At 33.9% G+C, this 15,173-nt stretch overlaps 1 protein-coding gene across 3 annotated transcripts; it reads right to left on the minus strand.

Annotated features, from left to right (window-relative positions):
• Window positions 1-659: 659 nt before the first annotated feature.
• On the minus strand, window positions 660-14,825 carry LOC120067431. Of its 3 annotated transcripts, none has more exons than XM_039019000.1 (12): window positions 14,380-14,825; window positions 14,192-14,289; window positions 13,968-14,054; window positions 13,677-13,845; window positions 5,540-6,172; window positions 4,439-4,587; window positions 4,153-4,350; window positions 3,945-4,035; window positions 3,695-3,863; window positions 2,926-3,036; window positions 2,729-2,825; window positions 660-1,174 (listed from the first exon to the last, which is right to left on the minus strand). In XM_039019000.1, exons 1-12 carry the CDS (start codon window positions 14,503-14,505, stop codon window positions 1,099-1,101), a joined length of 2,004 nt encoding a protein of 667 aa, XP_038874928.1. In that variant the 5' UTR covers window positions 14,506-14,825; the 3' UTR covers window positions 660-1,098. The 3 variants fall into 3 exon arrangements, with proteins under 3 accessions (XP_038874928.1, XP_038874924.1, XP_038874931.1); XM_039018996.1 differs by having other exon boundaries at window positions 5,540-6,253; XM_039019003.1 differs by lacking the exon at window positions 13,968-14,054 and having other exon boundaries at window positions 5,540-6,253.
• Between the last annotated feature and the right edge of the window lie 348 nt (window positions 14,826-15,173).

Here is a 15,173-nt window from a genome sequence, read left to right on the forward strand (position 1 = left end):
AACGGAGGGGTAGAAAGGGAATTACACCTCAGATTGTGGGTGAAGGAAGAACTAACCGTGAGAGTGAGGTAGCATGAGAGGGGGGAGGACCATGAATTCAATTATAAACAGAAAGAAGGGAGAGGCAAAGGGTGTGGAATCATTTTGGGAAAAGTCAAAGCAGCTTTCGAAGGAGAGAATTTTGACCCTCTTGGCTGGTTCTTAGTTTCCATTCTTGTTATTTCTTTGTCTTTTCTTGCTCTTTAGTACTATTACTTTCCATTGTAATTTTTCCTTGAAGTAGATAAATAAATCATTCTAAAGCTTTGCTCTATTTCTTGGGAATTATTTTGTTGGGTATTTTACTCTTTACAGATTTGGATACCTAACAAAACCAAACTAGAATAATAATAATAATTTTAGAAAACCAAAAATTGAAAATAATCTAACATAACCAGACAATTGGGCTTGACTCAATCTCCAATTTGGCATTTGATAGCTAATTGAATTTTCAATAAATTACGAATATGTTAAGGAGTGTTTCTAAAATGGTTAAAAGCATTTACCATATTTAAAATTTCTCTAAACATATTTTTAATCATTCAAAACCAATGTTGATATAAAAATTACATTTATAAATGTAAAATTAAATACAAAATGACTCATTTGAGGAAAATGCATTAGTAAGAGCCCATTCTAATAAATTCCAAAAAACATTTGTGAAATTACACATCAGTGTTCAAAAGAAACAACAATACATTGGATACCAGTGATGTCCTAAATGATTTCCCTCTTCAAATATCTCCAAAACCTATACCAAATCATGGTTTGGAAAAGGAACAAGTAAATTGCTAAGAAGCAACTTCAAGTGTACAAAAACACCTCTAAAATCCAACGGAGGTTATCTTCTTTCTTTTTTCCCTTTTTTTTCTTCTGCTAAAATAGCAGTGAATTAAGCTTCTCTTGAGATGTTACAAAATAGAGGGATATGGATGTCTCATTTAGAAGAGAAGCACATTGAAAAATAGATCTCCTTTTAGATCATTTGCTTTAGCAATTTGCTCCACAAAATCAAAGCTTGATGACATTACTACTCTTATGGCTCAGAGATGGAAAATGTCAACATACTGAAGCTGTCTCATTACCTCCACCTGGAAGAGTTTGAGCTATTTCCACTAACTTAGGCCTCTTCAACCTGAATTGATTCAAGAGCACAATTCAAAACAAAGCAAAACAAAACATCGTGAGCAGCAAAGCCTAAAAGATCTTGGAGGCAAATACTGATATGCACAGAAATTTGGTGAGATCCAGAAAAGCATATTTGTTGCAGAAAATGACAAGGGAAATTAACATCATTAATCCAAAAAAAGCATAATCACAGTAGCCATGAAGTGCAGAAGAAATTAATAAAAAAGATAGGGGAAAACAAATGAAGTAACTTTTAAACACTAGGATATATTATTAGAGCCTCCTAAGATATTCAGTCTCCAAGATATTACTAGAAAGAATTGTTACAGTATATTTGAGATATTTGTGCAGAATTTCCCAGAAACTTCTAGAAACGTTAATATGCTATTTATTTAGCATCAACTGAACTGAAAGGAGGGTAGGGCACAAAACAGGGTGAAGGTTCAACTCATAGTATTTCAAATCCAATATGAATATTGATAGAGCATCAAACCATATCTTTAAAATATTATATCAAACATTACGATCTGCATGAACTATAATTTAGTATTGTTACCATTACCATCAAGGTCGACCATCCCATATAAGTAAAAATGAAACAATATAATATGCAAAATTATATAAGAGATTCTGATCGAATTTCAGAACTTGAAAAGATCATCAAAGTCAACAGCCTAATTCCAAAAAATCACTGGCGAACACAAAAATCTTTGGCATCAAGTTCTGATTGGTTTTGATACAAATGTAAAGAATGGAGTTAGAGCTGTTTGACTTTTTTGTTAGCATAGAGCAATTCTAACTTGAAAACAAGAATTTAAAGGGCCGTATGGTAACATCGTTGTTTCTTGTTCTTGTTTTTTCTTAATATTTTCTTGTTTCTTGTTTTTTTCTTAATATTAAAAATTAGTGTATTTTGTAACTATTTCTTATGCTTCTTCATTGGGGAAAAAAAAAAAGAAATATGTTGGTAAGTGGTAACCAATTATGAAATATGTTGGTATGTGGTAACCAATTTTCTTCTTTTTTTTTTTTCTCTGAACTTTTAAATTAAAATTGGAAAAAAATTTACATGAAAATAAGTTTTTAAAATAAATTATCAAAAAAATTTATATTACATTTATTATTACATACCTATTAGGTTGTTTTCAAATATAACAAAATGAACCAAATTATTTATATGATATAACAAAATTTCACTGTCTATCTACGATAGACCGCAATAGACTACTAGTCGTGTCTATCTGTGTCATGATAGAACATGATAGACACTGATAGTAATCTATCGCGGTCTATCACAAATAGACGATGACATTTTTCTATTTTTGTAAATATTTTCAATAGTTTTGTCATTTAAAATAATTTTTCTATTTATTATGCATTTTAATTTTATTTATATTTTGGAAAAAGCTGGGAATAGAAACAAGAAATTCCACAAAATTTTGGAAAATATTTTGAAGAATAAAAAACAAGATAATTACCAAACACTAATAGGAACGTTACCGAATAAGTTCTAAACTGCTAAAAGCTTCATAACAAATATAAATTGGAAAATGATACTCACCTTGAAGAAGTAATGTATTTTTCTATCTCTTGTTTCTGCTCGTCTTTATACATAAACCACTTTTCGCTTGGATTGACTGATTCCCAGCTTTCTATGTCTAACATTTAAAATAAAGTTTTCTTAAACGAAAATATATGTATATATATCTCGAAAGTTTTCAGGCATTCTGCTGAAATCACAATATATTCAAAACTAACCTTGCAGCAGAATATTCCCTTCACCAGCAAAGCCTCTTAATTTCCAAAATACACGACCATTAACGTCCAACATGATGGGAACTGTCCTAGTAGCATCTGAACTTCGTCTCCCTACAAAAATAATTTATTGATATCCCCCAGGTTAAAAGAAGAAGACCAAAATTCATTTAATAATCATCTTTATACTTTCTTCAGAAACAAATAAGATTCATGAACTCTCAAAAAAGTTTTAAAAAAAATGGTAGTACAGAATGTTTGGGCGGGGGGAGATTAAAAACCACAACATCAACATGGTTTAACCTCACCCACATAACTAAAACATGCGACGTCAAACTTCAGCTCTGCCTAAAGGCTACAACGATTAGGACGTCCAAGAACATTAGACCGTGTACTAAGCTTCAATTTTGTTTTATCTCACTATCGACCATACTCCTTTTTCAACTATTATGTCGTCTAAAAATATCTTTACATTTCTATTTCCCAAAATTGAAATCAATTACACAACCTGAATTTAGTGACAGTTTACTTGCTCATACAAGAATTTGAATACACTTTATATATCATCTGAGGGACTCACCAAGCTACCATGAAACCCACTTTAAAACCAGGCAACCCGTTCTAAGTCAACTCCAAAGCATAATTAGTTCATAGTGAAGTTGACCAATGATTGTCCTTATTTCTCATTTAGGTGAAACGATAGATTGTTTGTAGATCAATTACATAAAACAAATAATTACGACAGCAAGAGAAAAACAATTCCAGAGCATACTCTTAGATGCCAATTCCAATGCAACAAGCCTCTCGGCCTGAGCTTCAGATACGTCACTTTTTATTTCTGAAACAATAGCATCGTGCTCTGCAATTGAAAGGGGAACACCATTCTTTGCAATAAGAGCTTTGGCCAATTCATCTCGCATTTTGTTCTTAGCTTGTTTCTCCTGTTATGAAACAAAGACAAGTCAGTTTAAAATTGAAGCTACATAACATACAAGCATTACAAACTTCACAATCTACGCTACCTTATCCTTCAGCGCAGCAAGTTTTTCTTTAACTTCCTTTTGTTCCTCCAAAAAGTTAGTATTTTGTTCTTCAATCCACTTTCTCAATTTTCTGGGAGGAAAACAGAATGAAAATTTGGCAATCAGCCAAATAAATTACCTAGGGAACAATGTGCGGTAGTAAAACATCTTAACCTTTTCAAATAGCATGCTGAATGGCTTTACTTACGTAGTATTGAGAGCCTCGTCGCATAGGTAAGTCAATAGTCTGAGCTTTTTTGAGAGGTCTAAGTCATCATAACAAATGTCACCTCCATCAAAGTGATCTGATTTCAGATCATTCAACTTAAATGGGGATGCAGAAATGCATTTCTTCAGAGCCAGCAACCATGAGTTTTTGTCATTTGTGGGACTCGAGATTTCAGACCTAAGAACAGATGACAGTAAAGATTAAAGACTAAAGAGTATATGTCCAATCACATAATAAAAATAAAAGCCTCAGCTTATAGCCATACTCTTCATCCATATCCTTCAATATCAGAGACAGGAGTTGAATATGAAACCGAACAGTGAGTGAATCATGCACTCGACACCTTCTCTGAGCTCTCTCCCGCATTAGGTCTTTCAGTACAGACTCGGCATGCCCTTTCTTTAAATTAAGAGCCTATCCAAGAATAAAAAAGATGCCAAAGGAAAGAAAATCAACAGATATGGTACAGTATTCTAGCTCATAGAACAAAACTACAAACTCGTACACCCAATTAAATAACTAATAGACAAAGACATTTTATTGATCATATATTATACTCGTGGATGAAAAGGTAACTGATGTTTTGGGGCTTAAAAAATAGTCGTAATCAGGTCAAACTAGCAGGTGCTGTGTTCACAGAAGAGTCAAAATTCTTGATTTAAGATTGACCTTTAATCAAGTGTCAATAATCAGAAAATGTCCTGATATGTTATTTTCAAGAGAATGCAGGCATTCATTTCAAACCTTACATTGTTTGTCCTTGTTCTCGTAAGTCCGTATTCTTTTCTAGCTTGCATGTAATATTGAGCAGAGATCATTTCTTAACAACATATTTGAATGTCTTCAGGATTTTGAATCATACACATAATTCATCAATCTCAAAAAGGAATTGAATTCCTCTCTGGCAAGGTTCTTCAACCATAATTGGTCAGAGTTCCTTATTTATTAAAAAAACTACATATATGTTGGAGAAAACGAGACAAACAATAAATCGTAGTTCAACACATTAAGATCTCAGAATAAACTAATACTTTTCCCATTTTATAACTAATTTAGTTTCCAATTCATGCTATCATACAATAGCAAAATTCAAGTTTTATTTAATAACTGAGTCAGCACACAAATATCATAACACCAATACCAAAGAGCACAATGGTATTTGATTAACATTTGAACTCCTAGTAAAAGATAATAACACACGTACCTTTATTTTATTATTTTAACTCAAAAATTTATTCTAGCTATTATAACTCAATGCTGCATGATTGTCAGTAAAATTTTAATTCAAAAGTGAACAAAGACTTCAGTTGGAGGATTCAGTAAATTTTAGTTTAATACTCAATCATAACCAAAATGACACACATACCTTTCCAAAAGCTGCACAGAATTCTAAAAACTGCAGTGCATGACCAACATCATCTGTGGCCAGTTCAATATCTGCTACAGTTGTTAACCTTGAACCTGGAGGGAAAGAAACACAGGCACCAAGTTCCAGGTTCTGAATATTCACAGAGCATTTTTTATTTTCCCGGGACTTTGTCAGCGGCTTGTCATGCACCTTTGTTTTATTATTTTTCGCATCTTTTGATGTCTTGGCATATTTGTGAATGTCCAAATTTTTTACTTCTTTTGTATCTTCAGCTTTAATTCGATGGTAAGAAACATCCTTTGAGGACCTCTTGTCTTCCTCTTCCACAGCATCTGGTGCTTTAGCATCCTCATGACACGAACTGTTTTTTTCTCTAGCATCCTTGGGTTTGCAAACATCGGAGGCAGCATCCTTAGAGGCCCCCTTTGTGGAGCCCTTTTTCTTTGAGGGAAGAGAGTCATTTCTCCCATTTGCTTCAGTTTGTTCCTTTGAAATTTCTTCTAAGCTGGATTTTGTTGGACTGCTCTTCTTTGAGACTTTAACATCAACCTTATTTCCAATGCATATTTCTTTCAATTCTTCACACTTCATTTTCTTCAACTTCTTTTTATCAGAATTTGGTGTTTGACTCTGCAAATTCAAGTTCGATTCATTATTTCCATTTAAAGAATTTTCCTTCCCTTGTTTCCTTGGTGTATTCATGAGAGACTCCTGTTGAAAAGGATGTGGTATTTGTAAACGAAAGCATAGGCATGGGAACCAAACCTCAAATCTAAATCCTGTCGCATATACATATTTCTTTGGTAGGAAACAAGAAACATTTATTGAAACACACCACATAAAACAACCTAAAGACCATTGGGAAAATACATCCCATGCCTGAGTGATATGAATCTAAGAAGCATAAACACGAATCAATGAATTCATGAGATGGAGTTCAAGAAGTGTTGAATGCATATTATACACTTTGGGGGTGTTTGGGGTTAGGAGTAGAATAGTGAGGAGTAAGGAGTTATGAAGTCTAAGGAGTTGTGAACTTCTGGGGCCATAGTGTAAGGAATTGATAAGATATAAAATTGATGTTTTTTAGTACTGGGACCTACAACTCCTTAAGCTAAACAAAAGGTGGAGTTCACAAACTCTTACTTCCCTACTCCTACTTTCCTACTCCTTTGGCCAAACACTTTTTATGTCAAGTAGAGCTTCAAGAAAGAGTTGCATTAAATGAACATGGGATTCACTTACAGTGAACTCAAGTTACACTAAAGGAAGTCAAGTGGGTTTAAAGTGAAAAAGTTGCATTGAAGAAACTCAAGTTCATCAAATGAAAAATGTCTAAAACTTCATTTAGTGCAAGTTGAGCAACATTTAGTGAAACTACAATTCAAGATACTTTAAAGTACTCCTAGCTCCACCACATTTACTTTTCAACGGTTAATGTAAACTTGTGTATAGTATATAATTGTCTTAATTGTTATTTTTATTATGATTAGATGTCCTTTCCTTTTTTTAATTATTTCTTTAGTTAGAATTTCTCTTGTATTATAATTACCCACTATTCGGTTCTTTTGAGGGATACGAGAAAATAAAATATCTCCCAAATCTACGGTTACAACACTTAGGAGGCTCTTGCATTCTTCTGTTGTCAAATTTATAATGTCCTTTGATGTATTTTCAGTTTCAAACCTTAACCTTTACATTGTAGGTTAATGTTTAGTTAGTAGTCTCAAGATTTTTAAGGTTGCAAAATAAGAAGCACAAATACTTTAGTTTGGTTAGCATGTCCATATTTGACACGTGTTGTACAAACATTTGGTATACATGCATCAAACACTACTTAGTTCTTACACATACTAAGTTCAACACATATATGACAAAAATAATAAAATTTGAGAGTGAAATACATCAAACTAATTTTTTAAGCATAGAAATGAATAATTAACTCATTACCTTTGAATTTTCTTCTCATTCAAAAACGATATATAATTTAGAAAATGTATGTTTTAATAAACGTGTCCTTGCCATGTCCATGTCTTAAACTTTTAAAAAATGATGTGTCATTGTGACGATGTCATATTCGTATCTTGTATTCGTGTCCGTGCTTCTTAGGTTGCAAACTTCATTTATCCCAGCATTAAAATTGGAAATTGTTTAGGCTCTATAGACTTCTAACTGTACTTTAAAATTGGATTTGAGGTTTTAGATTATTGATCTTTGGAAAGCCTTAAGCCAAGAGCTTGTTCTTTGCAGCTATTAAGTGTTTTTAGATAAGACATACAAGCGAGATTAATCAATCCATCCTGTGCAGAGTTTCAAATCTTGAATAGCAAGTATCCTTATCTTGTGAATGGCCACAAGGTAGATCTATTCTAACTTCTTCCATTGAACCATTTCTTAGATTTTAGATCATATATATGTTTACATTTCACTGCATTCTTTTTCATCTTTATTATAAAATTTGTTCTCTTATTCATCTTCCTACATTCTTCTCATTTTAAGGGGGGAAATCAATTTGTACCCCTAAATTTTGAGTGTCATATCAATTAAAGCTTCAAACTAATAATTGCATCATTTTAAAACCTAGACTCTCATAAATTAATTAATTTACACTCTATGTTAGTAATGTATAAGCTATAACTACATTTACTCTAATTTCATTTAAAATCAACTCAAAATCACCTAAATAAAATTATTCTTCTCCCAAAATCCTACCAAAGTAGCAAGAAAAATTATCACGTAATTCTTCCTACATAGAGAAAGAGAGGAAGATGAGAAGATGGAAAATAAAAACTTGTATTAATGAAAAACCCTACTATCTATTTGAGTTCAGTATTTCTCTATAATACTATCTCAACATTTAAAGTATACTTACATGTGTGAAAATTATACATTTATAGTTTTGAAATGAAATCTTAACAAATGGTCTAAATTGATTAACTTGTATAGAATTCTAGTTGGTACATTATAAGTTTGAGATTTTAAATGCTACAACCACCAAAGTTATAGGGAGTATAAATTGATTTGTTTTCCATAAAATATATATAAAATAAAGTTATATATATGTGAACAATAAATATATAAAAAGTTATTTCCAAGAATGACTTTCTTATTGTTTGTGTACTGTTCTATCCATGTTGATCATAACTACAATTTTCCCCCTCAATGATGAAAGCTAAAACCAATTGTTTGCGAAGGAAATCATCACATCTTGTTGACATTTCAATTTTGTTATTCAAATCCAAGAGCACGTGTTCATATTGATCTTGGTGTCTTCTTGTGTTCTTGCTTTGTACTTAAAATATATGCTAGATTTGATTGTTCCGGAGTCAATCGTTAGGTAATTAAGCACCTTGGAGAACCACCCCAAAAGCCACAACTATTGGGATGGGAGACCAAGCCACTTAAGTATCACATTGGTCATCCCATTCTAAATAATGTGAGGACAAAGGTAGTCATACTACCTTGGTTCCTAACAATACCCCATCCTTGAAAAGTCGGTAGGACTGTTGGCAATCAAGCTGAATGGAAAGATTGGAGATGAGTGGTTCTCATAGATTGTGGAGCAACTAACAAGTTCATCTCCCAACAAATAGATGTTAAATTGGAGCTACCTCTAACAAATCGCCAAACTATAAAGTGGTGATGGGCACTAGTGCGTCGGTAAGAGGCACTAGAATTTGCAAAAGGTTGATTATATTTCTATAGAACTTGACCGTAGATGAGGATTTTTCTTCAAGTTAGGAGTAAACTTGATCCTCGAATGCAATGTGCATAAAATGAGGCACATGAAGGTAAATTGGACTAACTTGACAATGTCTTGTCTTAGGGGAGTCATGAATCACATTTAAGCGAGGCCCAACCATCACCAAAACCGAAGTATCTTTGAAGATGATGACTCATCCATGCTCGCCGAAGACCAAGACTTGTTGGTTAAAGTTTCAAGGTCATTGATGCAAGAAAGTGTAAAAGGCATGGCCAGGAGAGTATTGCTCGAAGGTATACAAGAAATATTAGAATTTAGAAGAGAACATTACAATTTTTAATCCTCCTCTAGAGTTTCTGCCAAAACAAGAAGTTGTTCATAGAATTCAAATCTTTGAAACCCTATAAGCATTTTGCTATTGGCACACACAAAAAGAGGAATTGAGAAACTAATTGAAAACATGTTGTCGGGTAAAATTGTTCAAACCAGTGTGAGCCCTACTCTAGCCCGATATGTTGGTGAAAAAGAAATGTGGCCGTTGGAAATTTTTTGTTGTTTATCAAACATTCAATAAAGCAACAATACCAAACAAGTTTCTTATTCTCATGATTAAAGAACCCTTGGATGAATTGTGGTTCAATGGCCATACCCACTTCATTGGAGGAGTTAGGCGAGCTTCTAGGCTTGATGGGTTATTATCAATGATTCTTCACAAACTACGGTGTCATGGCCTCCTCATTAACACATCTTCTAAATAAAGACATGTTCCTTTGGTAGGAGGAAATTACTGCAATATATGAAGAATTGAAACAAGTGGTTGTCACTTTTCCAGTTTTGGGCTTGCCAGATTACAATCTCCCTTTTGTGATCAAGACTGATGTTTCAGGTATGAAATTTGGGACTGTTTTGTCCCAAAACCAAAGGCTGATTACTTATTACAGTCTGACTCCATCAAGCTTGTTCACAGGCCTGAGAATGGGAATTGATGGCGATCATATTATTAGTATAACATTGGCAACATTATCTCTTAGGGCAAAAATTTAGGGTTCGTACTAACCAATGGGCCCTCAAGTTCTTGCTCAAACGGTTGGGTTTTAATCTCAAGATAAAATACCAATCCAAAGTCTAGACAAGAGAATATGGCAGCAGGCACTCTCTCAAGCCACCTGTAGCCTAGTTGTCAAACATTTCTATTCTCATCATTATTGGTGTTCTGCTTGTGAGGCAAGAGGTTCAACATGATCTAGATTTTACTAATATTTTGGAGGGATTAAAATCCCTCAGCAGTGTTCTACAATATACACTATGAGAAAGAAATTTGCTCTACAAAGAAGGTTAGTGTTATCTGAATCCTCAAAATTATTATTGACAACCCTCCATACTTTTCATGACTCAGTGATAGATGGGCACTCAAAGTTTTTACATATTTATGGGCACCTCACCAACGAGTTAAATTGGCTTGGAACAAAAGCAAATGTGAAAATTTATGTCAAGCAGTCTATGGTTTGTTAGCTAAACAAAGGGGAGGAAGTATCCCCAATGAGTCTTTTTCAGTCCCTTCCAACATCTATCCCCAATGAGTCTTTTTCAGTCCCTTCCAACATCAAACCAAGTTTGGAAGGATATCACAATGGATTTCATCAAGGACCTACCTAAATCGATGAGTTTTGATGCTATTCTCGTGGTGGTGGATCGACTAAGTACGGGCATTTTATTCATGTGAGTTATCTTTTCTCTTCCAAGGTAATTGCCAACATATTCATTAAAGTGCCAAGATGTTCAAATTACAGGCACCAAGCTGCAACATACCATTTACAAATATTGTAGAGAAAGAGACTACTTAAAAAAAAATAAAAATGTAATAAACAAAATTAAATAATGGCAAATAAAGAATTGAAAAGTCACACTTATAACTGTATATATGTATGCATGAGAGAAAAAAAGGAGATGACAAGTCACACTTGCACACGTATACATGAGAGAAAAAATAGATGGCTTTAATGATTTTTTAAAGTAGTTTTAATGATATTTTGATTTTTTTTTTATTTAGTTGCATTAAATGTTCTATTGTGTATGGCAGATATCTAGGGAACTTTTCAATTTCTCTTTCTTCTATTCTCTTTCTTCAAGTTGGTTTTCTTCAAAATTTTCCTTTGAAACCTTCTTTTTCCATTTTTTTTTAATTGTCGGCAAGGATTTTTTTTGTTTCATGATTTTCATCCATGCGAACCATCCACGATGTCTTCTCTAACGCCAACAACAATCCAATACTAAATCCTAATAGTAATATTTCGCAGTCTACACATTCCTTACGTTTCATTTTGAATCATACGATACAGCTCATATGTTGTACGATTTTAACAACGCTGGATAGAACGGACTATTATTGATAAGAATCTTTTGGGAGGATTGTTTACCATTCATTGAATATACATATAATAATAAGATTGTTCATAGCTCTACTAAATGCACTCTTTGTGAAACCGTTTATGGCTTTAATCCTTTAACACTTATGGGTTTATACCTATGCCCCCAACGAGTTTGTGAGTTTTGATGTGAATGCAAAGGTTGAGTTTGTTCATAAGCTGCACAAGATGATAAAGAGCAAAAACCCAAAGTTGCTTAAAAGATAAATAAGGGACACAAGCTTTTAGTCTTTGGGAGATTGGGTTTGGGTGCATTATTGAAAGGAATGATTTCAAACTCAAAGAAAATCCAAGCTTTTGCCATGCAGAGATGAACCTGTCCAAATCCTAGAGCACATCGATAACAATGCTTATAAAATTGATTTACTGAGTGAGTATGGTGTTAGTGAAAGCTTTAATGTTGTTGATTTGAGTTCTTTTAATGTAGGTAATGACAATGATTTGAGGACAAATCCTTCTCGAGAGGGGGAGGATGATGTGAACCAAGGAACATCAATTATCATGTCTCAAGGTCCAATTATAAGGTCGAGAGCTAAGCTACAACAAGATTTAGTGACTTCAATCCAAGCTATGGTGAGCTCAATAAAAGAGGTTCTAGAAGATCAAGAATCCTTCCCTACGCAATGTGCAAAGTTGAGCTTCAAGACGAAGATGTATTAAATGCATTTTGCTAGCATTTAATAAACTCATACTTCTTTATGGAACTCGAGTTCAAGCTACTCTATGGATGGTTACAACGACAACACATCTTTTTTATTACAATGCTTTAATTGAAATTTCAGTTTTTGTTGTCATTTAAGCCTTGTTTTTAATAGGGGAGTTGTGGAGAATTATAACTCCCTTAGGTTACCTTTTTCCTCCATAAACAAGCCATTTAAAATTCTCTCTTTTGGTCTTTTTTTTTTCTGTGCCGATTGGGTTTAGGGTGTGAATGGCTATATAAAGCCCTCTTTTCCTCCATTGTAGACAGAATCGAAAAGGTTAATAAATTAAGATTTTCCTTTAGCTTTGTTGGGAGCTAAGTTTTCATAATGCAATTTCTTGTGTGTTAGAACTTGCATGCAAGAGTCATTCAAGTGGTGTTGATCAAACCTCTAGTGGAGTGATTTGAATCACGAGTTTAGAAACAAGTTTTCTTTACTCTTGATCTTGATTGTCAAGGTAGTCCTAATGAAACATTTTGTTTCCTTTTCAAAATAGATTTAAAGATCTTGTTCCTCAACAAGATTGTTAGATCCAATTATCGGGAGTTACTTAACAGTCCTCATTCATCTCTTTTTGAACTTCTTGTGGTTTTCCCTTTCAATTTTGTGTTTCCTCACAACTAAAATAAAGCCATAGCTATAAGCCAATATCGTCATAAACCCAACACAAAAGTCACTGATACCTTAAAAGTCTGAAAGCTCCTAACTTTAAACAACCTTTGTATAAAGGGAGCGCATTAGTTCTTTCATGAAAATGTTCGTTCCATTGTTATATTTTCACTATAACATAATCAACGGAAGGCCAACCATTGTATCGGGCTAAAAGGTGAAAAAACGTAGTGTCGAGACATTTTAAAAGATTTTTATCTAGGTGGAAAGAGCTAATAAATATCCCTCTTTGAAGTACAAAAAGAAGAGCTTTCAAAGAACCAGCCTAGGTTACAAAAAGCAAGTTCTTAGAAACATGAGAGATTCCTTTTCTATAAGAAACGAAACTCTTCTTTTCTTCCCCAACATTGATAGCGAAAATTTTCTTCTCAATGCAACATTAATGAACAATGTGGAAGGCCATGGTTTCACAAACCATCAAGCTAACGTGGCTGGAAAAAGCATCATGCAGGCACAGAGGAGGAAAGACAGAAAGAGGGAGAGGTGAACAAGGTAAAAGGTCCTTTTCGAAATACTGCATGACTCAACCTAGAATGCTTCCAATGAGAAGTCCAGGAACATTGAGAAGTGCATCCGCATTTATATATCAATATGAAAAAAGATAAATAACAGCTAAAGAAACACAATCAGACCTTGTTTTCAGAAGTCTGCTTGTTTGGTGAAGCAACTTTGCATATCGTCGTCTTGTATTGATCTAGGCAGTCGGAACCATTCACTAGAAGCATCTCTGAGACAGAAGAAAACCCAGTTGCTTTGGCTGTGTGCACTAGCAAACCAGTGGGCTTAAGACCTTTTTTCTTCCTGAAAATGGCCATACTTAATTAGATCATGATCATCCGAGTTCATGCAATCAACTTCAATCTAAATAACTTCGAATAAAAAATGCACAAAGAGAATAACAATGATCAGAGTTCCAAATTCACATGCAAACGCTGCAATTGCAAAGGCCTCTGCACTTGGGACAACTCCAGTCTTCCCTAAGCATAACCTCTTCTGCTTTCTCTCCGTATCTAATATAGTTTCCACAAAATTCATTCAATACGAGCACAGACGTAAATTCACAACTTTTTAACACCATATAAACTTAAAAGAAGTGAAACCCAACAAGTAAACAAGAGTACAAAATACGTCAAATTAAAAATGTAACCTGTTTAGGAGGCATTTGTGACAGAATTTTATGGTACACGGCTTGTCCCCTTTCATGTTCATGCAGGATGCAGCAAAATCCATGGTTTTTTGTCGGCACTTGAGCGTTCAATAGAAACCATAAGAAACAATAGGCATTCGAAACAGCTAAAAACTGAAGAGTAAAGGAACTCAGAGTTCAACACTTACTTGATGACAAGTTTTGCCGTGCTCAGAATCATAGATCCGGCCCCCAACGACTCGAACTCCAGGAGACTTGGTCCGTTTAGCTCTGTGTTCGTTATCATCTGCAGCAGCCCTCTTCTTGCTCCCCATTGTCTCTGAGAGCAAAACCTTCAAAACCCAGGTTCAAATACAGACGGCAGAAGGAGGAAATTGGTCAAAACGATGTACCAAACAAATGGGGAGACGCTAGAGACGAAGAAGGGCTTGCATTTCTGGATTGGGAAGTGTTATTTGTTGTGGAGATTCTTCTGTTCCGGCGGGAAAAAATTGAGCGTGAAAACTAATTTCGAAAAGAAAAATTTGGGGCAATGAAGGATTTCCCGCCACTTTTTGAAGATCTGGAACTGAAAATATTTGAGAAGATGACATTAGAGCTAAACTTTTGTTGAGAATTATGAATTTTGGTAAAGTTGCTTGATGGTCAAACTTAGTTTTGTACACAACTTTATTTTATCGATTTTAATGAGTCTCGAAAGATTTGTACGCTATTTTCTTTGTTCGAATTAGTAGGAAAATTAGTAGAAATTGAATCGGGGTAAAATTATATCTAAGTTTATGGTCTAATTTGAAAAAATTGAATCTTTATAGTTCAAATTGATATAATCTACCAAGCTTAGTCAAAATTGGTCCTTTTTCCAAAATATTTTCAAAACGTGTTTTAATGATTATAGTACTTACATGGCATGGAATTGTGATATGGATGAAGACCATACATTTTCAACTTTTAAGTGTTAAGTCTAAGTCTAGGTAATTAATTA

The sequence above is a fragment of the Benincasa hispida genome, chromosome 1 (assembly GCF_009727055.1).
Source record: "Benincasa hispida cultivar B227 chromosome 1, ASM972705v1, whole genome shotgun sequence".
Lineage (NCBI taxonomy): Eukaryota > Viridiplantae > Streptophyta > Magnoliopsida > Cucurbitales > Cucurbitaceae > Benincasa > Benincasa hispida.